Source organism: Eublepharis macularius, chromosome 1 (assembly GCF_028583425.1).
Source record: "Eublepharis macularius isolate TG4126 chromosome 1, MPM_Emac_v1.0, whole genome shotgun sequence".
NCBI lineage: Eukaryota > Metazoa > Chordata > Lepidosauria > Squamata > Eublepharidae > Eublepharis > Eublepharis macularius.
In genome coordinates this window covers 148,360,914-148,386,496 of record NC_072790.1, presented here as the reverse complement: position 1 = coordinate 148,386,496, position 25,583 = coordinate 148,360,914, and the positions used below count along the sequence as shown (strand labels likewise).

At 43.0% G+C, this 25,583-nt stretch overlaps 1 protein-coding gene across 1 annotated transcript in view; it reads left to right on the top strand.

Moving 5' to 3' along the window:
- Window positions 1–25,583, top strand: part of PCNX2 (pecanex 2) — a 328,170-nt gene that overhangs the window by 119,437 nt on the left and 183,150 nt on the right. The window contains exons 14-16 of the mRNA XM_054980165.1: window positions 6,597–6,707; window positions 8,409–8,500; window positions 15,042–15,151. Coding sequence (XP_054836140.1) covers window positions 6,597–6,707; window positions 8,409–8,500; window positions 15,042–15,151 — 313 coding nt within the window. The remainder of the gene's footprint in view (window positions 1–6,596; window positions 6,708–8,408; window positions 8,501–15,041; window positions 15,152–25,583) is intronic.

The following is a 25,583-nucleotide window of genomic DNA, read 5'->3' as shown; positions in this document are numbered from 1 at the left end:
AGTGGCTGTTGAGGCTTTGTTTCATGAATTTGCATATAATGTTTAGTTAGGATCTAACTCTACATTATGTTTTCCCTGAAGACACCCCTAGGACAGGTAGAGAACTGTGTTCTGAAGTTCTGCACTTCCTAGACATATATGGGCCTAGGACTGGGGCAGCGGTGTGTGGCGAGAGGTTAGACCTCCCCCACCCCACCCATTTTCCCAACCTGAAACAGCTTGGGATATGAGTGCTATTTTCCCTGTTGTGAAAAAGTATTATGTAGCTTATGAGTACATATGTGGCCCCAGTGGGGAAAATAAGACCCCCTGGGGCTATATCAGGTCACAAAAAGGGATCAAGGAAAAGGTCTAACCCCCCTCTCTCCCCATGCTATGGTTCTGATCTGAATTGGCTCTGCAAATGCCTGGGAAACATGGAACTCCAGAACACATCTCTTCACATAACCTGGGGACATCCCCAGAGAGAACATAATGTGTAGTTAGGCCCTTAGGCTCTCAGATTAGTCAAACAGGTAGGAAGTCCCATCATTTTGATCTGATTCTCAAATTAAAGACAAAAAATGAAACACCTTCTCTCAGTAGTATTGTTGAATGTGGAGCATTATTATGGGAGTACAGTGTAAAGTTTTATGAGTTCAGAAAAGGGTTGGCAACTGGGAAGAAAAAAAAACCCAAACAGACTGAGTTTTATCAAGAAGAAACCTGATTGAAACTCCTTAAATGCATTACTGCTTTGATCTGCAGAGTGGCTGCAGACTATTAGTATCATAGAGCCAAACTACACAAGATGCCTGACATGTGTTCTTCATGTATTGGGTCCCGCAAAATTCTCTGGTAGTGTAGTCTTACAAAGAACAGCTGCTCCATGCAATTCTTCGCTGGGGGAAGAGTGGTGGTGCGGGTTCTCTCTCTGTCTCTTGCAAAAAGCTCTGCTCAGATTTTCCTCTGAGAGCTTGGGGGAAGGGGGGTGTGCCTCATGAGGCAAGGGAACCAAGAGAGGGGTCTGAAGCAATGTTTGATTGCCAGCCAAGGCTTTTTGCAAGAGAGAAAGGGAGAGAATCCCCTCCCACCGCTCTTATCCTCATTGCAGAATTGCAGTGACTTTCAGACCTTTCTTAGACCTTTTGAATGAGACGAATAGAGTTCTTGCAAAAAGCAGCTGTTCTGTCCAAGAAGAAACACAAAGCCCATTTGATATCAAGGGTGTGAAAGAGACTTTCATTATCCATGGTAGGTGAAGGACAGAAGAAAGGTAAGACAGTGTCCTGATTCAGGTGGAATGCTGAGAAAACCTTCAGAAGAAAGGGAGAACGATCTTATCTGCGAACATCTTGATGAAAAGACGGTCATGTCTCAGGGCTTGCAGTTCACTCACTCTTCTAGTTGAGGTTATTGCCACCAGAAAAGCTATTTTGGATGTCAGAAGCTTGAGAAGGCAGGCATCTGAATGGGAGAACAATGGAATTGGGACCTTACAGACCATTTAGTCAACCCTCTGTCCAATGCAGGAACAACCTAAAGTATCTCCAACAAGTATTTGAACAGGAACAACTCCCTTCCCTTTGGGAAATGGGATGCTGCATAAGATGGACTTTGGGTCTAATCCAGCAGAGTTCCTCTTATGGTTCAGAGGAGGTAAATTCACTGTCAGGTTAATCAGCCATAGGTGGGATCCAATCACAACTAGACATGGGCACAGACCCCAAAAAACCGAACCATGAAATTGGTGGTTCATGGATTTTAACAGACGAAAACCCACGAACTGGCACAGAACTGGGGCCAGTTAATGACCCAGTTTGTGGTTCATGGGGTTTAAATGCCCCTTTCTGGCCGCTTAGCAGTGGCAGAGAAAGGGCATTTAAAAGTTTAAAGGGCCCTTTCCTGCTTTTCAAGCAGCAGATCCCTTTAAACTATCAGCTGGCAGGCGGCAGGGGGGCATCCTGCCCCAGCCCCCCACCCCCCAAGCCCACCCCCTGCCCCAGCCCCACACTTAGCTTCCCCGGTGGTGCAGGGTCTCCCGTCTCCTCCCGCGAGGGGCGGCAAGGCTGTTTTCAGCCTCCTCCGTCCCTCTGCGGGCCTGTGCAGGGCGGAGGAGGTCATTTTGATTTTTCACATAAATCTCACCAATAGCATGATGTTATTGTGGGCTTTCCTGGGGTACCACCACTAAGACTGTTCTGTTTTGAGCCATAGAAGATCTCACTTCATGTACAAAAAAGTATCTAGTAAAATTCTGCTAGGTACAGTTTGGCTGACCACAGAAATTGATGCATTCATGCTTTTAAAGGAAGAAATGCCTTCAAGTTTTGCTTTTTTTATTTTCAAGGTACATCAGAACAGGAATATATCCTGTTCAGGCTACATAGCTAACAAATGGTTTATTCACAGGGAAAACTGCCAGCTGCAGAAATGTGTTTTTCTGTAAGAAATAAACAATCTGTGTGCAATGTGAAACATAATTTCGTACAGCCTCCCAATGGTCCCGTTAGTTTAGCTGTCTGATTGCTTTTTCTTTAACTACAACCATAGCCTGGCATAAGGCTCCCTCCTTCCTTTTCTCTTGGATTTCAGATTAGATTTTTGTTGGGTTTCTCATGATACAGTTTTAGTTTAACAGATGTTTGCAGCAATTTCTATGCTGTCTTTGTACAATATGTTATGTTTTGGTCTACTTCAGGTTTTAATCTTCAGAACTGTACTGAAAAATCCATTTGCTCAGATAATTTCCTTAATTTTGTCATCTGTTTTGCTTTTAGATTGTTTGCTTTAAAAGTTTCTTTGCAGTCTTCATCTCCTCATTCCTACTTGGCCTGGTGTAAAGTCTGCTGAATAAAATTTTCTGCAAATTTTTGTTAACTTTTCACTACTCAGCATAGTGATGTTATTGAGCAATGTATTCCAAATCCTGCAGATTATCTAAATCATTCCACATAGACAACAGTATAGTGTAATGGGACCTGCCACAGCATTCTGCTGTAAGAAGCTGAAAGACAGTTCAGATATTACAAAGGGTTGGACTAGATGACCCTTAAGGTACTTTCCAGCTCTATGTTTCTACAAAGTCTAAGAGCCGAACTAAACGTGGTGAGTTACTAGAGTTCAACACGTGTTTGCTTACCTCAAGGTTTGATGGGAAGTATAGGAAGTGTAGGCATCCTTGTAGCTTTAAGTTTAACATTTACAGAGCAGCAGGGAGGGAAGTGCAGGCGTGGAGCTCTTGCCGGGTTCCCCCTTCCCCTCTGCTGGGTGTGTGTGTTGGGTTTCAGGGCCCCTCTCCTGCCCCCCTTCCCTGCACAGCAGACAGGGCACCTGGCTGCTGCTAACTGCCAGTGTGGCTTCGGGTGGGGGATGGGCGAACAGGTCAGCAGACAGGGTGCCCAGAGCTTCACTGCATCTCCCCGCCCCTGCTTGCCCAGCCTTCGCAGAGTGACACTGGGTTATGCAGCTCTGGGCCGCGCAGCACAGCTTCAAGTGGGGGCTGGGAGAGTGGGGGGGGGAGATGCAGCGATGCTCCGGGTGCCTTTCCTGCTGCTCGGCAAGCACGGGGGAGATGAAGCGACACTCTGGGAGTGTGGAAGGCAGAGTGATGCTGGGCTATGCAGCTCCGGGCCGCACAGCTTTGGGCAGGGGCTGGGCAAGCAGGGGGAGATGCAGCAATGCTCCGAGTGCCCTGTCTGCTGACCTCTTCACTTGGCCCCCGCCCAAAGCCGTGCTAGCAGCTAGCAGCGGCCAGGCTCCCTGTCTGCTGTGTGGGGAAGAGGGAGCAGAAGAGGGGCCCTGAAACCCACACACACACACAGCGGAGGGGAAGGGAGCACCTGGCAAGAGCCCCACGCCTGCACTTCCCTCCCTGCTGCTCTGTAAACGTTAAACTTAAAGCTGCAAGGACGCCTACACTTCCCATCAAACCTTGAGGTAAGCAGACCTGTGTTGAACTCTAGTAACGCATCATGTTTAGTTTGGCTCTAAGTGGCAGAGATATGGCTGCTACAAATGCTTAAGATTAGAAGTGTGCCTGGAGTATTCTGTCCTGGGGACTCAATATCCAGGCACAGAGGAGCCAATTCTTTTGCACATGGGAAGAAGAGTCTTCTGCCTCCCCCCACCCCCCTGGGCCATTTTCTTGACCCAAAGCAGTGGCAGGGAGCTGCTATTGTCCCTACTGGGGAAAATGTTGACATGTAAGTTTCACCAATGGGGCAAATGGTGACTCCCAGAGACATTTCAGGCTGAGAAGACAGCACAAGGGAAAGGGTTCAGTCTCTCCCCACACACTGTGGTCCTGATCCAAATCAGGCAGCCATGTGCCTGAGAATAGGGTTCTCAGCACAGAACCTAAGGTACACATCTGTTGGCTGTCTACCTGTCTGCCACACAAATTTTGCAGCATGTGAATTGGCCTTCAAGGTCAAACTAGGCATGGTGGGAGGATCCACAAGTATATTTTTGTGTCATCCTGTTCAAGTGTAAAGTGGCAGCGGGGTTTGTTTTTAATTAAAAATGTATGAGAGAAGATTGAAACTCAGCCCCCATTTCTGCCATTCTCCATTGTTTTAAGCATTTTTTCCTTCCTGATGTCAACAGCTTGATTAAAAAAATGGTAAACCACCAGTTCTCAATTTAACCTTCTTAGCTGCTTCCCATTGCTGACCTTTATCTCCCTTTTGCACAAAAACACATCCAAAGGATATCTAAGTTTCTTATAACAATCAGTACAAACAAGGACAATTTGGCTAATTTGTCATATAGCAAAATGAATAAAGTCCAAAATTCAGTGTTAATTCACATCCAGCAATTCTTTACCAGTTTTCCAAGTTTACACCAGGTTATGTATCTCAACAGTAATTATCCATTGGATTTGGAGGCAATATACTCATGGACCAACTTACTCATGTACACATCATTTGTGATGAGGTATATGTCCCATGAGCATCTATTTATACCTTAAATTAAAATATCTAGTGGCTCCTTAAAGACCCTTGGGTCATGGCTCATGAAAGTTTGCTTGACAATAAATTTGTTGCCACAATACTGTTTGTGATTTTGACTACTGCAAGTTTATACAGCTACCCTTCTGGAATATTATTTCACTTTGATACCATAAAAGTACATCTATGAGTAGTAGCTTACAAAGTCCTCATGTTTGTTGAGGACTTTGTCTAAGATACATGGCAGGAGATAGAATGCACAAGGAGAATTAGTTTCAGCCAACTCCTCATTCTCATTCTGCTGTATGGAACTATAATTAGTTCTGTTGTGAAAATTCTGTTACTTATGTAGCTACATGTAATTTTTAAACGGAGCAATAGCAGTTTGTGAAACTCCCAGGACTAGGGGCCCCATCTTCTTTCGGCAGACAACACACCACAAATATAGAGGTTGCTCTTTGATTGCTTGGGTTTTTTTTACAACATCAGCTTCAGTATTTAATCACCATCCTGTAGCCCAGCCAGTTCACCTCTCATCACCTCCACTTGCTCACACATAGCTGCTATTTTCTCAGCCTGAGTTCTTCTCCCAGCTTACTAAGTTCCTGTTCTGGCCACTGCACCATTCCTGCATGGTTAAGGTGAGGTGGGATGGGAGCTGGTCTGCCTGGGTCAGGTGGGGAAAATTCCTTCTGGCTCCTCTCCAAGTAAAGCTAGAAGGGTAGATACTACCTAGCCTGAGGAAGACCCAAGTGTGGTTGCCCACTTGCCCTTCCCAGCTTCCAGCCAGCTGCCTTCCTATCTTCTCTAGCTTGGGTCTTTTATATCACTTCCCATGGCCACTCCCAGTTCCTGCTTCCCAGTTCCTACTCCTGACCAGTTCCTTTCTCTCAAGGAGGCCTTTGCCCCATGGAGAGGTAGTACTGGTTGGCTTTCCTCCAGTCTGCTCCTCCCTTGCTCTTGCAGGCACCAATGGCTCTTCTCTTGGCTCTGCAACTGTGCTGTTGCCTTCCTTAGGGCTGTGCCCCTGTCCCATGCTTTCTCCCTCAGGAGTAGGGTGCCCAGGACTGTGACGTAGTTCCATAGTACAGTCTGAGGATGCAAAAATTGTATGGGGGGAGGTTAAAGCTGCTTTTCCCCATGCACAGTGGCTACAAGTAGAAAAAGTTTGGCATGCATCAGGAAGGCACAGAATTCCCATTGCACATCTGACACAATGTCTACATATCATCCTACAACAAACACAAGGACTTTGTAATGTGTAGATTGGCTCTTAGCAGGTATGTTAGGCAAAGATAAGGAAATAAGATCAGTGAGATCTTCAGACATCAAAGAGAATCGGGTTTATTGAGGTTATTGTATCTTAACTGAATAGAATTTTACTTCTAGTTTATATCAAGTATTGTAAAGGTTCCTGCTTAAAATCCAGTTTCTTCATAACATATTTCTATGAGTCAAAACCTTAATAAAACTACAAGAGCAGAATACTGATGGGTCTCATTGGCTCTTTTAACTCCCTCTATTATTTATATTAACTTAAAAATGCGTATGCTGTAACAGTGGAAGGCGTTCCATCAAAAACACTGTATACTGTTCATGAATGTCAATTTTTGAGTCTTTCAGATATAAAGAATAATCTTGTTTTCTATGTGTGTTTAATTCCAGGATTTTTATATTGCTTTCCTGCTATTTCTCTCCTTGGTCTTTTCCCACAAATCAATACTTTCTGTGTATACCTCCTGGAACAAATAGATATGCTGCTATTTGGTGGTTCTGGTAAGCAGCTTATTAGAACTCTGATACAGTTTATAACATCTAACCTGAAAAAATATTAATAAATGTCAAATTTCAGTTGAAGTAACAAAAGACAGGATTTCTGCACCTTTGGTAACTTTGTCAAAAAAGAAATTTTAGAAGGTGCAACATTTCCTAACAAGTTGTTAAAATTCACCTTTCTGCTAAATATGTAAATCAAATGCAAGGACACTGATATATTGTGCTACAGTACTAAAGCTGCCTTATTTTATTTGTTTACATTCCTGTGGAAAAAATAGACCTATTTATAACACAAGCAGTTAGTTTAATGGGAAACCTCATCTTCTCTCCCCCTTCCACTTTTGTTAGTTAGCACACAAACATCTTCACAGGTAGATGTTACATGGTTGGTGGGATGGAGGAACCTGGGCCAAAAAGGTTGCCTGCATCTAGTTTTAATGCTCTCTCCTCTTGTGCCATGGTTGCAGTCTGCATCAGGATTCTACATGTCTGCTTCAAAAAAAAAAAAACCCAGGGTCACCCACAGCCTGGAAATGATGTCATTGCGCAGGCCTGGGGTGTGTACATGCTTACGCACACTCAACAGAGGCACCAAGAAGAGAGGTGCCAGAGCCCCCACCTCCCACTGAGAGTACAGGGGGACCAGGCAACCCTAGTAAAACTATATGCATTAAATAAAATAAAATGAATATGGTATGTATATAATGAGTTGACATCTTGTGAAGGGTAAAATGTTGAAAATTTCCTTGGAAGATATTGGCAACGTTTCCTTTGGAATAAATTTTGTGACATTGTAAAATAAAATTGGTTCATCAGAAGCAAAGGACAGTGGAAAGTGGCATTTAGATATTTTATAAAAAATACTTCACTTGAAGGGCAATGGAATAACACAACCTTTAATGTTAAGTCACCACAATGATCGCTTTAGAAACAGCTTTCAGCAAATTCATTCAAAATGTAGGTTGATTCTAAGGAAGCCAGTGAGAATGAGACTTTCCAAAGAACATAACTTTCTGAAAGGCAACTAAATATCCATTTTGAAATAAAAATATACCATAGAAATCTTGTTGGTCTTCAAGATGCTTCCAGGCCTGAATCTTGCCATTCTGAAATCAGGAACATTGAGATGTATAAGCAATGTAGGCCACTTCTTTTAAGACCAGAATTTCTTTTATAGGATCATATGGGGAAAAGCCAGTGTGGTGTAGCAGCTCAGACTAGGATCTGGGAAACCCAGCTTTCTCTGCCATGAAAGCTCCCTGGGTGACCTTGGGCCAGTCACACACACTCAGCCTAACCTACCTCACAGGGTTGTTGTGAGAATAAAATGGAGGAATGGAAAATGATGTATGCTGCTTTGTATCCCCACTGAGGAGAAAAGGCAGTGTATAAATCAAATGAACAAGTAAATATGTAAGAAAGAAAGTGCTAGTGTTATTATTGTGAATCTCGATCACTACATTGGCAATGCTAGGTTCTTTCAGATTCCTTGTGGCTCATGTTTGGGTTACCTGGCACAGTCTTTTGTATTCATATTTATTAGTCCAATGCCATGTCTGATGCTATGTGTTAATTGTTGTCTATCCAGGAAAAACAGCCTGAAATCAAACAGAATAATAAATCCAAATTTAATAGTTTTGATTTGTATTATAGCTGTTATATCCAGACTGAAAGTACTAATTTTTGTTTTCTGTATTGCAGCTGTTGCTGGAATTATATCTTCGCTCTACAGTATCTCTCGAAGCTTTATAGTTGTGATTGTCCTGTATGTGTTCTGCTTCAATGCAGTAAAGGTAAAGGGAGTAATTCTGCTTACAAAACAAGTCTGAACCTATAGTTGCCCTAGCCTCAGTTTCACTACTTTCCTCTAATTGTCATTAATTTAGATGCCTTTAAAATGAATGTAGAAAAAAAGCATGAGATTTAAGTGTTTCAACAGCTATTAACCATGATGGCTAAATGAAACCTCTGTGCATAGAGGCAGTGTCTTTTGAAGGATAATCTTTGTTTAAACATTTGGGAATACATGATCAGATCCCCCAATTTTAATAAAGTTTAAAACACAAACTTTGGGAGTTGCGCAGTGTAGACTGGGGCCACAATGGGTGAGAAAATGCTCTCCCACTTATGTCATTTTACTATTTTATTTATTTATTTATTTTATTCAACTTATACCCTGCCTTTCCTGCTAGCAGGCTCAGGGCGGCTTCCAACAAATATATTATTAAAAATACAATAAAACATTATAAATAGTATAAAACCAGCATTAATACACTATTTTATATCAGCAGCATAAAAAACCAGGCGCCAGCAAGCAAATCTGGCCACTACAGAGTCACCATGTTACACAAAAAGTGCCCTTCTGCCCTTACCCAGATTCTTCAGAGCAAAAGGAGGAGATGGACAAGTGCTTCTTTCAATGATTGTATTGAATATTGCAATATGGGTACCCAGCTTTCAAAGGAGCCATGAGTACCAAAGAACATAAAGCTTACACGCAGTTTAAAAGACATTTTTTTCAGTACAAAAGGAACTGCCTGCAGATTAATTTGCAATTGGTCATTACATACATCTGATCTCTACAGTTCTTTCAATTGGCTACTTCTCAGTTCTCTAACTAGTCTCGCGATCAATGTAACCCTTATTTGGTCACTACCTATTGCTGACTTGAATTTTTCACTTTTGCTGACTTCCAAACTTTAGAATCCAGAGTTATGGATATAGGGAGTGAATGTGCTCTATTTCTCCCTTCTCATGAGACAATAGCCTAAAGAATCTGTGGTACAACCATGAGTACCACCATGATGTAACCCCAGGGTGGCTGCAAAAGGAGGGTGTGGTGGTCAGAAGAGGGGACAAAAAGCTAGCCCCTAATCAAAGGCCTGGTGGAACAGCTCCATCTTGCAGGCTCTGCAGAACTGTAAAAGGTCCTGCAGGGCCCAGATCTCCATTGGGAGAGCATTCCACCAGGCCGGGGCCAGTGCAGAAAAGGCCCTGGCCGTAGTTGAGGCCAGCCAAATGTCCCTCAGTTCGGGGACCACCAGAAGCTGTTTATCCGCAGAGCGCAAGGCCCTATGGGGGGCATAGTGGGAGAGGCGGTCCCATAGGTATGCAGGTCCCAGTCCGTGAAGGGCTTTAAACACTAAGACTAGTACCTTGAACTGGACTCAGAACTCAACCGGGAGTCAGTGCAGCTGGCGTAATACAAGGCGGATGTGAGCCCTGAACGGCATCCCTTTAAGGATGTGTGCCACTGTATTCTGGACCAGCTGTAATTTCCGGTCTAAGCCCAGCATAGAGCGAATTGCAGTAGTCCAATCAAGAAGTGAATTGGTGTTCCACCCTCACAGGTTGTATTTATCCCTGGTAGGGAAAAATCAAGCACAATATGTATACTTCCCTGTGCTTTCCCAGCTGAGCATAAAACAGCCATGAGTAGAGCCCGCTTTCAATTGGGGGAAATGGCAGAGGGGGAGGGTCAAAACATCTCTTCCTCATTTTTGTGACTCCCTAACAGCCCCTCTAGCTGCCTTACCCAACAAAATTGCATGTTGAATATCTGATCAGAGAACCATGATGTTATAGGTAATTTGTCCTTGAGCACCAGTTGCAAGGGGACATCAGCAGGAGGAGGTTGTTTATTTCTTGCTCAGCTTGTGGGAATATGATTGGCCACTTCGGAAGCCAGTATGCTAAACTAGGAAGACTTTGGGTCTGATGATCTAGAAGGACTCTTCTTAAAGGTGCATTGCCTGCTGGGGCTTCTGTAGGGAGATCCAGTCCCACATTTTGTATTAGTTTTAGTGTTAGGGTGGGAGTTGTTTACTCTTCCACCATGCAGAAAGGATTGTATCCCTTGCTACATAAGAACTAGGTCTTAGTCTCTTGTGAATACTGAAAAAGAGAAATTAAATATAGGAACGAGAAGCTGGATAATATTGTATGAGATTGTGGAGGAGAGAATGAGAATCTGATACAAGTGTTCATCAGTAGTTATAGAAGTTTGTTCTCTCTGAGGGTTAACTGAACTGCCAAATAGTCTTTGGTAAATAGCATTAAAGACAATCCTGTTAAACATATTTTCCCATTTACACATCTTTCCCTAGCACAATCATCTAAATTACACCAAGCAGATGGCTTTGTAGATAAGTAATCTTGCCCATGGGGTAGACTTCATACTGATCTGAAATGTGCTTATAATACTACCCTGAAGTTGAAGAGTGCTGTGAAAGATTTACAAGATATCAGCTGCAAATTACAAATATTAACTGCACATTTTTCATTCACACAAGAAAATTACCCTTAATTTGAATTTTTATGGTCCTGTTCTCCTGAACATAATCGTAACCATGTATACAAAAATGATACCACTTCTTTCATCTTTTAATCTTAGCCCACTCTAGTGTTGTAATGTTCATAATCTTTATGTTAGGGGTCCCCACCATGGTACCTCATTGTGTTCACCAACACCTTTTTTAAAAGAAAGTTTTTAGAAAGTGAGTGAGGCTAGGTGGGGCTTTCGCCAAGCATGGCTTCTGACTGACTATTGGAGTTTAGATTGGCTGTGCAGATTTTTAAAAACAATGCTTTGGCAGAAGCTGCTTCCATAGCACAAGGATCTTCACTGTGTGACTGAATGTGTCAGCAGCACTTACTTTCCACAGAAGTAATACTCCTTTTGTCCAGTCTTTTATTCCTGGACCTCTTTGCATATTGCTCAGAATACAGTAACCCAGAAGATGCCCTCCTCTCCAGAGATCCACTCACTCTATAGACAAATCAAAGTGCAGAAGTGAAGGAACTCAGAGTTTGGAAAACGATAATATAATATAGACACTGTTGATTTTAAAAATAGATGTCACAAGATCTCTGGGTAAAGATCTCCAAGTCCCACCTGGATGTTTGCAATCCTAATACCAAATGATTTGGGACTTGAAAGCTTTCTGTAAAATTACCAGTAGAGCAACCAAAATTTACTTTGGCTTGTGTGTGTTATGTGCTGTCAAGTCACCTCCAACCTATGGTGATCCTATGAATGAGAGACCTCCAAAATAAAAGTTCATGCTTGGACCATTGACCCATGAATCTCACACCTGAAGGCTGTAATAATGGCCAGTTGTACAAATTAGGGTTTTTTGTAGTCTGTGCTAGGAAGAAAAAAAAATCAGAATCTGGCACTTTCAGGATTGGGAGGGAGAGGCTTCTCCCTCTCTTAATCCTGCGGTTCTCCAGGTGGAGCCACCACCAATCCAACTGAAACAGGTTTTTCCCTTCACCAGGGAAGGGAGCATGTTCTGAGCATGTTCACAATTCTAGCAAGTGACTGAGCAGAAGGCACACAGATGAAGCTTGGCACAGCTTATCTTAACCAAGAAAGGTATTTATTAAACTATAGCAAACTACAGAATATAGAGAGCGCACAGGGTTTAGAAAGTTGCCTTGTATAAAGTTTGAAGCTACGTAACAGAAAGAAAAGAAATGGGGAATTGCTACTATATAACTAACATGTTTAGAATGACCCCATAGTACCTTAGCCATCCCCCTTTGGGACAAGCACCCAATGCTTGGGAGAGGGAAGCAAGCCCACCATCTTATCCTTTATCTCTCATGAAAACAGCAGATTTATTTATGGCACCTTTGTGTTTTCCATGTCATATTACCATCAAGGATTATGTGGAAACAGTGATGTCACCCAACAAACTCTCGCATATCCTTTTGGCATGGTTACTCTTGGTCCATGTCTCTATGTGGCATTGGTTGTGTCTGCTTATCCTGCTGCTAGCTTCCCATGCTAGACTGTTCCATTATCTGATGCTTAAAGACACATTTGTTAGTACTGTAACTGACAAGTGATTTCTGTAAAATGCCCTCATGATTTACAAAAGTAAATCCTCATAAAATTGATCCACAGATTGCCATTGCTAGCGTCTATTCCAGGCTTTCTTAATACAAGAAGCTGGCATAGTTTAAAAGTATATTCTCATGCTCGTCAATCTTATTAATGAGGTACGAAGTTCCTTGAGATACCTGCTTTTTGAAAACACTAACTTAATCTATATACCCATAGTTTTGACTCATCTTAATTAAATGCTTTAGTGGCAAAGTGTACATTTTAAAGATAGTCTTCAAACAGCTAGATTTCTCAGTAGACTTATTTTCAGCAAGTCTTGATATCCACTACAGATGCAAATTTAAAATAGTTCTATGATCCAGTAACTACTTTTCACAAAAAACCCCCCCACTATCTCAGCACATAAAAATAATTCAAAATATGTGATGGAGTTTTAGAGAGTGATTTATAGATGCCCTTGGCACCTACTTGAGATATGCATTTTGAAAAATAGTTATCAACCATATGCTGTTTTTTGTCAAATGAGTGATAAATGTGCTCAAAACCTAGTAGATGTCAAAATAAATGCGTTCTGCGTTCTTTTGATGCTTTGCCCCTGATAGTTTTTAATATGTACAGAGAATCTTGTTTTGAGCCTACAAAGACATTCGATAAGGGTCACTAGAGAAACCCATGGATCAAAGAGTAAGTGGTAGAAGAAAGTAAAAACATGACAAGCAGAACTTGATGCTGGAAAATTGGACCCAGTTTGTGTGAGCAAGCAACAGCTATAGTTGTTGACTGCAATTCAGCCCCATGGAGGAAGCCCCTCCCCCCCAGTTTCAGTAACACCACAGCACATCATTTTATTTCTAGCTCTAGAAAGAGCCAACACTATGTGGGAGTCAGGTCACACCAATAGCATCTCATGTGGTACATTATTACAATAATCAGCCATACCATTCTTTGCTGTGTGTGAATTGGGCCTTTCACGTAATATTAATTTTTAATCTAATAGTAATTTTAAGTGTTTAATTCTAAATAGTGCATTAGAAAACCAATGTGTAATAGCGTTTGAGTGAGAGTTGGACTAGGTTTGTGATCCCAGTTTGACAGGCATTCTCTTTTAGCCTAATCTACCTCACAGAGTTGTTGTAAGGATAAAATAAGGAGAAGAGATTCATGTACACCACCCTGAGTTCATTGGAGGAAAATGAAATAGGTAAATGAAGATGCTTTTCAAGGGGAAATTTCAGGAGTCAGCTGTGCATATTTGGATTTATCAGAATTATTTACCGTATTTATATCTCATTCTTCTAAGAAGCTCACAGTGGTGTGCATAGTTCTCTTTGTCATCAAATCTGTGAATTTGATGACAAAGCTTGAGAGACAAAGTTGGGAGAGATGTGAATGGATCTCCTGTGGTGTTTTTCACAAAGTAGCATTTACGGGTTGGGGGGGCACTGCTCCTGATCAAGGCCATGGTGTAGGAGTGTGGGCAGAGTAACCTTCCCCTTATGCTGTTTTCCTGGCTTCCATCAGAACTGCTGTTTACCCCTTATAGGTAGCTGTATAGTGGGACAGTTGTCAGTTCTGCAGCATCTATGAAGATTGGGGGAATGATTTGTGTGTGGTGGTGTTAACTCCATCAAATCCCAAATTGGCAGCTGTTAAGCTTAGGGAATGGGAGATTGGTTCACAGATCTTCAGATATCATATTTTGCTTGGTCCCGAGTCGACTCCTGAGCAGGGACTTGATCCTAGTTCCATCATACTAGCACCACACTGGAATGCAGTGCTCTCAACTCCGAGACCTAAAAATTGTCCGGGACTATCCCTGTACTGTCCTTGGTTATTTCATTCAGAAAGCTATTGAGAGTTTAATAGGATTTATACATCTCAAGGCTGCAACTCAGCTCTTTAAAAATCAGTAGGAACAGCACTACTTATTTCTGTCGAAATACCATCTTTGCACCCAAAGATGGTATTGTTATACTAGACAGGACAATCTTGAGGATTACATGTACTGAACCATTAATCATCCTGTCTTTTTAGCATTTCTTGTTCTTTGGGATCAATGATACAAGAATTAATTATGTTAAACAGGTGACAGGAGATACTGGCATTGACTGTTTTGTATTTGAAATTCTACATGTCATTAAGTTGAAGGGAAAGTGAAGTTAATTAATTTTAAATTTAAATTGTTCATTTTGCCTCTGAGTCTTGGTTTAAGAAAAAAAGGGGGAACCCTCTGTTTGCTTTTTGGTTTCTTTTGCTATTAGCTCATGTTAAAGATAACTATGGTTTGTATAATTACATTCTATATATTTAACATCATACTTTCTCCCACATTTAACAGGCTGAGATTCATCTTAATCCATTTAAATTATGGAGAAAGAGTTGAACGACTGTAAATTTATGAGCATAAATACAGCGATTAGTTTATATCTACAATGACCTTTCATAATTTAAAAATATTCTTCTTTTCCCTTCTATTTCTGCAGGATCCCTGGGATGCTCAACATATACCTGCATTGTTTTCTGCTTTCTGTGGTCTTTTAGTTGCACTTTCTTATCACCTTAGTAGGCAAAGCAGTGACCCATCTGTTTTAATGTAAGTCACTGTATTTTCTCCCATTTTTTTTTTAGCACTGAGACTCATATAGATGCTTTTGTAAAATAATATGAATGGGATTGTGTCATTTTGGCCTTTGTTGTAAATTAGTTACAAGCTAGTGCTCAGGGTAGCTTCGTGTTTTATGAAGCATGCATTTCAGTGACAAATATCTTTGCTGTATGTACACTAATATGGTACGGACTGGAAATTTACAGCAGAAGAAAAGTATTCTCTTGATCTCAGGGGCTCAAAGAGTTGGCATCCAGGCATCACTAATGGGCCAGCCTAGCTTTGCCTATCTGACCTTCCTCTGTGCAGCTGGCAGCTAGAAGCAAGCCAAGCCTCACAGGGGTCACTTGACTTGTGCCCAAGTGGTGGCAACCTAGACAATGACAGGCAGCTTGCCCATCACCTTCTGTCAAGCCCAGCCCCCATGCCACTAGCAGCAGACTATTAGCAATCCAAGTTCAAACCCCAGCACAGTTAGGCAATGTCTCTGCTGCTGGTGCTGCTGAGATCAAACCCAGCCAAGATGCTGAGGGAGGAGGCATTGAAAGCCTCCTGTTGCAATGCTGCTGGGTCTGCCTCAGCCTAGTGGTCCATGTGGCGAGGGAAACAGGGAAGCCCATGTCTCCTTCTAAGATGAGTCAGTGCTGAGTGGCTGTAATGGCTCTGGGCTCAGATTAGCTTGCTAGCAGTTTTTTGGGAGATTAAACCACGGGAACTTTCCTGGTGAGTCAGATGCTCAGTCTGCCCCAGTTCTAATGTTTCCCACAGCAAACATGAATACTTCTTTATCTTTTATATGTTTTGACACTTGGTAGAGATCCAAATGCTCTTGCTTGGCTTTTAAAAGTTGTGTATGTATGTATTCATCCTTCCTCCAAGGAGTTCCAGGAGGATTACGTGGTCTCCTCTTTTCCATGTTATCCTCAAACAGCCCTGTGAAGTAGTGTAGGCTAAGAAATAATGACTGGTTCAAGTCAGCTGGCAAGGCAGGGAATTGAACCTGAAGTTCAGTGGTCTTGGTCAGTGTAAATGCACAATGTAAGCCTATACTATCAATGGCTGGGACATTCAATAAACAATACATTCAATCAACAATACAATAGAAATTTGAAAACAAACAGAAATCTGATACTGGGCTGAAACAAACAAATTAACGTGACATATTAAACGATGTGGAGAAACTATCCAGTAAGAGCATACTTAAAGCAATAGACAATACATATTAATATAGTCTACAATCCCTGTCCTTTTACCAAAAGTCCATGTCTTCTCTTCAGACACATATGGGATCTGCACATGTGCAGGCCAGCCATGAATGTTCCAAATCTTCTAGAGATGCAAGCCACTCACCTAGCCTTTTTGCATGTTTTTTCCCCACGCATGGCTATAAAAGGTGGGGTGAGCAAATCACTCCAATTTTCCTGCTGCCGCCCTCACCAGTACAGCCTGTGGAAAGGCAGAGAGGTTCCTTGATTCCATCTGAAAATGACAATTGGTTGAAATTGGCTCATCATCAGAGATACCACCAGTTTCATTACTCTCTGTGTGGTTCCCCTTGCCATTACTATGCTTACACATTTTGTTCTGCTTCGGGCTGGTGCTGGCGTCTGCAAGGTTAATGCCAGCAGATACCAAGAGCCAGCTATTGGGGCAGGGTGCCAGAGGTGTATAACCAGAGTCCATGATACTCAAGAGTTGTCGAAGGCAGGCCAAGGTCAGTAGTTGGAGAAGCAATCTGACAACAGCAAGCAGCAAATCTGTGTCTCAAGGAACACATTGAAGCCAGGCTGAAGGGCTCCTCCCTCACACTCTTATGTGCTGTGAGTCTTACGTCACATTTGCAACAGCTGCTTCAAGTCTCTTCCGATGAAATCCCTCCTTCCTCTGGAACAGGTGGCTGGTGCTGGGCTCTGAGGCATGCTGATCTGCATCGGGCCTATATGTCCCCTCAGTAGCCATGCCAACATTGCTCTCATGGGTCTGGGGATCCTGGAGGAGATAGGGCAGCTGACTGATCCTGAGTTCTCAGCTTCGGGTAGGGAGAGGAAACCTCCTGGCCTTCTGGCTGAGGTTCCCTGTCTGACTGCTCAGCTGCAACTGGCTGGTGGCTGATAGGCATGGAATCCAGCTGCTCTTCATCAGAGCAGTCAGAGCTGTCTCCAGGCCCTGGCTGTTCCACGACATATATGAAGGCTTGCCAGTTATGTACCTGTCCCCTCATTACTTCTTTCATGATTAAGACCTCTATGTATCAGTTTACTCGGCACCAAGATGTAAAACAATATCTACATCAGTTCCAACTATAGTTCCAGAAGACTGGACTGCTCTGGAACTGATGTTGAATCACACTACACAGTCTGATGATGACTCCAATATCTGTTCAGATTTTACATCAGAACCATCTCCACCAGAATTCCTTCCAGGGGACTCTGCCATTTCTCTTAGTGATGATCTCCACTTGTACACTGAGCAATTAGTTTGGTTGGTGAGATCTTTGGAAATTGAGGTGAATTGCTCTGCTCCAACCTTTTTGAATCAGGTCTTCAAGGCCCTTCACTCAGAAGCACCTGAACCTGTAGCATTTCCAATCATGCAATGAATGCTTGATGTGACCAAAGATGTATGGTCCAGACTAGCCTTGACTCCTATGACATCAAAAAAGCTGGATAATATGCTTCTGCAACTTTGACCTTTAGAATTGGTAATTATGAGGCCATCATGGCCCACTGCCAGCTTTTTTTATGGGATCTAATTCCTGATGACAAGTAAAGGCTCACTAAAATCTCACAAGAAGAAGCTCTAAGGCTGTCCAAAAAACAAATTAACATGAATAGGCAAATTGCTGATTGCTCTTCCAGAGCTATAGCCTCTGCTGTTTTCATCTGTAGATATGTGTGGCTCAGACTCACAGCACTAGCCTCTTACCATAGGATGAGGGTAGAAGACTTTTCCTTTGAAGGCTCAGACCTATTTTCATCCACTAAAGAAGATTAAGGATGATATGGTGACAGAAAGATCCTTGCGTATCACACCTCTCTACCCAAATCCATTCAGGCAGAGATATCCCTCACGGTGTACCCACCTTATAATAAATACAATCGGTTCCATTTCCAGCCAATGCACACATTGTCCAGAGGCTCTCAACCTTCACTCAACCCTGTAGGAGGTACTTCAGAACCAGATCAAAAGACAGTTCCCAATCTCCAAAGGATCAATATGGCTTGAATAAATAGAGTTTTTGACACCAGACTCTCTTTTGCCCCACCACTCACTTCTTCTGCAGGCTTGGAAGTCAATCACCCAGAAAGCTTCGGTGTTGTCTGTTGTCAACCAGTGCTATTGCCTGGAGTTCAAGGCAAATCCTCTGAACATCCCACCTCTGCCAACCCTCCACCTCCCCCAACCCTGCTTATAGAGGAAGTGCAGTCATTGTTAATGAAAGGGGCCATAGAACTAGTTCCATCCATTTGCATGGACAGAGTGTTTTCTCAGTATTTAATTTTAGACAAAAAGTCAGGGGGCTCCTGCCCTATTTTAGACCTTTGTTCCCTAAACAAGTTCATAGTTTTTTTTAAAAAAATTGAATATTGTAATTAAAGGATGTTTTACCCCTGTTGAAAGTTCAAGTTTGGTTGGCAACTGTCAGTTTAAAGTAGACATGGGCGTGAACAGAAAAAAAACTCCAAACATTGTGTTCGTTGTTCGTTGCCGTCCACGAACAACAAACAACGAACATTGACGAACATGATCCTGTTCACGAACATGTTCATTGTTCGTTGTTCGTGGGGGCCAGCAGGCTCTCCTCTAGCCATCAAGATCCCTGCTGCACCACTCCCAGAAATGCTACCTGAGCAGGCAGCAGGAAATGTACCAATAATAAATAATAGCTTGGCCCCAGAGCCTGGCAGCAGTCCTGAAACCTGAAGGGGTAGATCCCTACCCCACCACACACAAAGAAAATTCAAGCTCCAATGCACTCACCCTGCCTCTCTAACAGCAGCTGTCTCTCCCAAAAAAACAGAGCTGGGAGCCCCCATCCCCAGTCTTTTCCTCTTGTAACAAATTTGGAGCTCCAGTCCACACTTGGAAGGAAGACCTGCCTATCAAGCTAAATTGGGCTTAGATTGGGGTTTCCAGGGCAACAGCAGGACTTCAGACAGAGTTCAGACAATCCCTGCCTGAATTGCCATGGGAATTGATTGCAGGTGCCAGACTGCCTGGCTTGAAGAACAGCAACGAACAAGGCTTGCAACGACCACCTGTTTGTTTGGAATGGGGCCTCATGAACAGCTTGTTCGTGAACAGCAGATTGGGCTGTTCGTGGGTTTTTTTTTCAGTTCGTATTGCTGTTCATGCCCATCTCTAGTTTAAGGGAGGCATATCCAATAAATGTTCACTTCAGAAAGTTCCTTTGCTTCCAGCTCTGAAAAATACCAATACAAGGTTCTTCTTTTCAATCTTTCCTCTGCCCCTCATATCTTTATGAAAGTCATGGCAGTAGGGATGAGCCACCTCAGAGACATAGGGAATACTATTTTTCCCTATCTCAATGATGGGGTTCTTGTGGGCCAAACCAGGGAATCTTTGCCCCAGCATGTCTCTGGTTCTTACCATCCTTGACTAACTGGGCCTCAGGGTCAATCTGGAGAAGTCATCCCTGGTTCCCTAGCAAAAAGTGGTACTTGTGGAGGCAGTCTTGCCTTCCCCACTCCAGACAGGATAACAAAATTTCTCGTCAGCCTGAGCAAGGTCTTTTCATACAGGCACCAAAATGCAAAACAAATTAAAATACTGTTAAGTTTTATAGCCTCCCTGACTCTTCCATTCACCAGGCTGAGGCTTCATCCCCTTCAAAACTGATTTGTCAGAGTGTTCCATCCACACTGTCAGAACCCATACAAGCAGTTTTCCAACACAAGGCTCATCCACGGGTCCCTAAAATGGTGGCGCGACATACAGAACCTCATAGTGATTGCCCTATTTGGTTCTTCCCCAATACAAATCTCTCTGACTGGTTGGGGGCTTGTTCTGGGAGCACCCAGGTAAAAGGAGCACAGTACCTTCAGGAATCGTCTATGCATATCAACCTCCTCAAACTCAAAGCAATAAGGTATGCGCTGAAGACTTTGGTTTGCCTAGTAGAAGGCAAGAATGTACAGATACGCCTGGACAATACAACTGCCATTCATTACTTAGATGGGGGCACAGCCTCCCTAGCTGTCTCCTGGGAATCCTCATTAATATGGGAATGGGCTATCCAACATCAAATTGATCTCTTTGCCATACACATAGCAGGCAAGGACAATGTTCAGGTGGATGTCCTAGGTTGGTTCAAAACTCAGAACTATGAATGTTCGATCCATGGGGAGTTCTTCCACCCTATTTTTGCAAAGTGGGGGTATCCAACCATAGACCTATTTGCCACATACCTCAACAGGAAATGTGCATGGTGTTGCTCAAGGGCAGGGAAGTGAAAGGCCACTCTCAGAGATGCCTTTCAGATTTTTTGGTTGGACACCCTCCTGTACTCATTCTTCCCTCTACCTCTTATGATGCTAATACTCAGCAAGATGATGAGGGGAAGGTTCCTCGGCAATCGTAATAGCCCCTTACTGGTGGAGTCAGGGCTGGTTTGTCACTTTGTTTCAAATGGCATAGGACAGAATCTACCATTTTCCCCTAATCCCAGACTTGCTACAGGATGACGTAGTTCTCCACCATGACCTGGGGACTCTGAAATTGACAGCCTGGTTCATCTCTCCCTTGGACTAATATTTTCCTTCCTGGTTCAAAAGGTCCTGTTAGAGGCTACAAAAAAATCTACCAGGAAATCATACTTAGCCAAAAGGAAAAGATTTTCTTTTTGGGACAAAGACAACAATCTGAGCCCTGTCTCTGCCTCATTGCCCTCCATTTTACACTATTTGAGCCAGTTAAAGGGCCAAGGTTTGCTAATTCCTCCATTAAAGTCTACCTAGTGGCCATTTCGGCTTACCATGACAACGTAAGTGGGAAATCTCTCTTTGCCCAGCCATAATGCAAGTCCTTCCATAGAGGTCTAGCTAATGTATGCCCTCCAGCATCCAGAATGATTCCCCAGTGGAATCTGTCCTTGGTTCTCAACTTGATCATGCACAAACTTTTCAAGCCCCTATCTACCTATTCCCTTCCTTCTGTGCTGGCAGCATAAAGAACAGAGGGAGGTAGCTGCTTGGCCTGATAAAAAGCAAAAACAGCTTTTCTGGTGGCCATATCAGCTGGGAGGGTGAGTGAATTGCAAGCTCTGAGTTATGGCCCTCCTTTCATTAAGATGTTTACAAATAAGGCCACGCCACCTTTTATATCTGTGCCTGGGGGAACAGTGAGCAAAAAGGCTAGGTGAGCATCTCCTGCCTCTAGGAGCTTTGGAACATCCACGGCTGCCCTGCGCATGCACAGATCTCATGTGTGCCTGTATAGAAGGCCACTCGATGCGCAACAGTACAACCCTGTTATCTATCTGAGCCATTTTTACAGCACAGTCCTATTACCTGTGCAAAAAGCCTTTCTGAGTAGTTCAGTTTTGCATAGTTTGTGAAAAGCCAGAAGAGCAGGAGCTTTCCTGACCTGTTCAGTCAGGCCATTCCATAAGGTGGAGGCCACCATATTGAAGCCTAGTTGGGTGAAAAAAATGTTTCTAGCACCAGAGTAATGTTCAGGATTTAACTCCCCTCTCTCATGCCCTCCTGCATCAAGCAAAGCATTTTGGTATGGGCTCTGCCTATCGCTGTTGTTGTCTGTGTGTTTATGTGTGTGCACATGTCTGTTTCCCTGCCCTCAGTCTGGGCCAGCATTTCTTGTCTTTGAAATCATGACTTAATTGCTTTCTACAGTTCCTAATCTTGTTTAATATCTTTAGTCACATCTTTACAGTTCAAATTGCTGTTAAATATCTTGTTTGGGATTAAAGCCCTTATTTTTGATATTTAAAAGGCATAAAATATTCATGACCATGATTAAAGTACATAATTCTCTCTCCAAAATTCCTTTGAACTAAATTAAGGGGTAGTCAAGGGAAAATTTAAAGGAAGTCAGATCATAAAGTTAAATTGAGATTAACGTATGTGGCTGGTTTTTTTAACTTCATTTATACCCAACTTTTCTCCCCAGTAGGGACACAAAGTGACTTACATCATTCTCCTCCCCTCCATTTTATCCTCACAACAATCCTTTGAAGTAGGCTAGGCTGAGAGAGTATGACTGATCCAGGGTCAGCCAGCAAACCTCCATGGCAGAGTGGGGATCTGAACCTGTGTCTCACAGACCCTACTTCAGCACTCTAACCACTATACCAGGTTGGCTTTCTAAACCTTAAAGCATAGCTGCTTGAAAGAACAGACTCTAAAACTGAATGTAATTTTACAACCCCCCAACATCTGTGTTGCTTTAATTTGATTTTTCTGTAGTATAGGCAACAAATGTACCAACAAATGAGATATTGATGGAGTAGTGGGTGCAAGGAGATGGTCACTGTCTGGAAATCCAGAGACCTCATAATACAGAACTGCTTCATATTTGTGAATATATACTTATTCAGAGTCGGTCCTATGGTGGTACATATTAGGTCTACTGAAGCTTTGGCTTCACCTTATCAGGGCTGTTACCTAATGAGGCGGTCTCCTTTCGAGTTGGGGGAATTAGCATGCAAGGATTGGTAGCAAGAGGTAGGTAACCTGTGAGAACTCCACCTATGTATACAAGGATTGTCCCAGCTAGAGAACTCTTTCAATGAAGAGGCAGATGTTTCAATCAAAAGGGTTTTTTAAATTGAAAATAATATAGATCAACAGCATGCAAAGACACACACAACACACACTCAGAGCTAACTAGAAAGCAGTGGTGAAAGTTGGATAGAGTTTGAGGGATTGGGTTATAGTTACCATCCAGAAGAGGGCATCTGGAAGAGAGAGAGTTTGAATGACCAGTGCATCTATGCAGAAGAGCTCAGATGGAGGTCTGAGGGTGGATACTGGATCCGAGAGTATGCACGCAGAATGAGGCAGTGGGCGACAATTATATTGTGGAACATACCCTGGGGCAGTACTGCACCTTCTGCCCCCCCCCCAATGACTTAATAGTCATCTCTGGAGTGATAAAAGAATGGAGGGGCTATCTTTGGGGTGGGACAATGAACTAGGGAGCTGTCTCTAAGGTGAGACAATATAACTGGTGCCTTCCTGAGAGGGACTACAGATGTAAAAAGATGATTGATGACCCAGGATGGCTGGATGGGTGAGGCAATAATAGGAGAATGGATAAGGATAGGATCAGAAGGGTGTATGAATAGATTAATTCAAGTACTTCTGGAGACTTTCATTGTTCTATGGTTTTGCACATTTCCAGGGTGTGGGGCTGAAAACTAGTCTAACCTCACTGCTCTCATTCCAGTACTTTTCCGTCTCTTGCCTAGCCAGGTGTGGTCAGAATTTTGGGATTGGGCCGGAACCAGGCCTATGCTTGTAATATGGAACCAGCTTCAGAATGACATAGAGATCTTCCAAAGGCTCTCTCTCTGTTTAATAAAGTTTCATTTCCTGAAAGCAGGCAGAAGGTTTCACTTTGTGTGACTGAAACCAGATAAAGTCATAAAAGTTTCTAATTGTTAAATGCTTTCAGAGGGTCTTTTGGCCTTTACATGTAAATCATTGCGAGCAAGGTGATAAGGACCAGAGCAAATAGCTTATTGCCGGAAAGGGCAGAACATCCTAAGCTATGGCTGGTTAAACTGTGAACATTCCTTTGAAATTTACAATGTAACCAATTGCATATCAAAGAAGAAGTCTATCTTAAATGTAGAGAATGTCCTGGTTAATGCTTTTGTGAAATTCTTCATTAGATTTGTGTCATCAGAACAAAGTTTGTGTAATTGATGATGGTATCAAACTATGCATTCCTTTGATATTCCATTTATAAAAGGTGAAGACACATGATGCCTGGCACCCTTCTCTTGTTAGAGGGCAGAGACCTGACAGGTGTCTGCTCTCTGCAATGGGTGGGGGGGGCGGGTCTCAAGGGCTCTTGATTGGGGGGAGGAGATCTTAGTTTTTTTGAATCATTATGTTTAGCTAATGATTTTGTACTCTGTATCTTTCTCTGTAGTGTTCTAGTGTTCAGCAGAGACGAGGCCCTGAGATGGTGCCCTGTTTCTGTGCTTGTATTCTCTTTTGCCTTTTTAAATAAAACTTCCAGTCTTGCTTAAGACCTTTTTGCTGCTGGCACATTATTCTTAGCAGAGACATCAGTTCAGTACTAGGGAAAGATCAAGTGAGGTTGCACTCTTTACATGCCTATGGTAAGAGGCAAACCCAAGCAACGAACCGACAGCTACTGGTGTACTGGTTTCCAGTAGTGGGGCAAGAAATTCCTACAACACCAGGCAGCTTGTCTGTGTTTTAAACACATGAGGAGAGTGGCTTATGATATTCCATAATCATAAGTTGCCCTATTATTGTGAGAGTCAGCGGGACCACTAACAGGGCTGGTGGTCAGAACACCAGCAGACTGCAGGCAGGCAATCAAGCAAGAAAATGATACTCTGCCGGGTAGTCTCAGAGCATCTCAGTCTATTTGAGAGCAATGACTTGCTTATGCTTAGGAGCCAGACCTAAGTCAGGTGCTTGACATGAGCAGGTTAGAGCCCTATTGACTCACTTGACTCCAGCTGATCTACTAATTCCAGTACCACTCTTTGGCCTCCCGTAGTAGCAGTGTTGAAATGCAGCAGAATGTGGGTCAATTGCTGTCTTGTCTAGCAAGCACAGAAAATAACACACCTACCAGAATCCCTTGTTTGAGCTCCCCAGGGCCTTGTGAGAATAAAATGCCATCCAGTGAGTCGCTTCACATATTCTTAACTAAGAGACAAGAAAGAAGGCAGTAACAAAAATACCAAAGGTATTTTGAAACAATGTTTTAGTTGTTTGTAGGCATTTGGGATGAGAGTATATCCTAAGCTCATGGCTTTCCACTGTAATGTTCCATCAGGAGTGCAGGAAGCATCCTGGTACAAAAAGCCTTGTACCGCAGAACAGCCATTCAGCAAGTGCTAGAAGAAATCCCTGGCCACACAGCCTGTGATGCTCATTGGGATCATGCCTGCAACAGGGTGGCACTGCTGTTCCTGTCTGCCACTCTTTGTGGCAACTGATGAGATGAACAGGTGACACGGGAGCACTTAGTGGCCACCCAAGCCAAATGGTAACAAAAAAGAATGAGGAGGCCCCAGTTTGTGTGGCACAGGCAGAGCCATGCTGGCTGAGACTATATGGAAGCCTACAGGGTCTTCAATGACATAATTGCCTGCACTGACCAATAAAAGTTGCTCTCAAAAGTTGGTCAGTCCTGCTGCATCTGTGCCAATCAAAAGAGGCTTTTGCTGTTT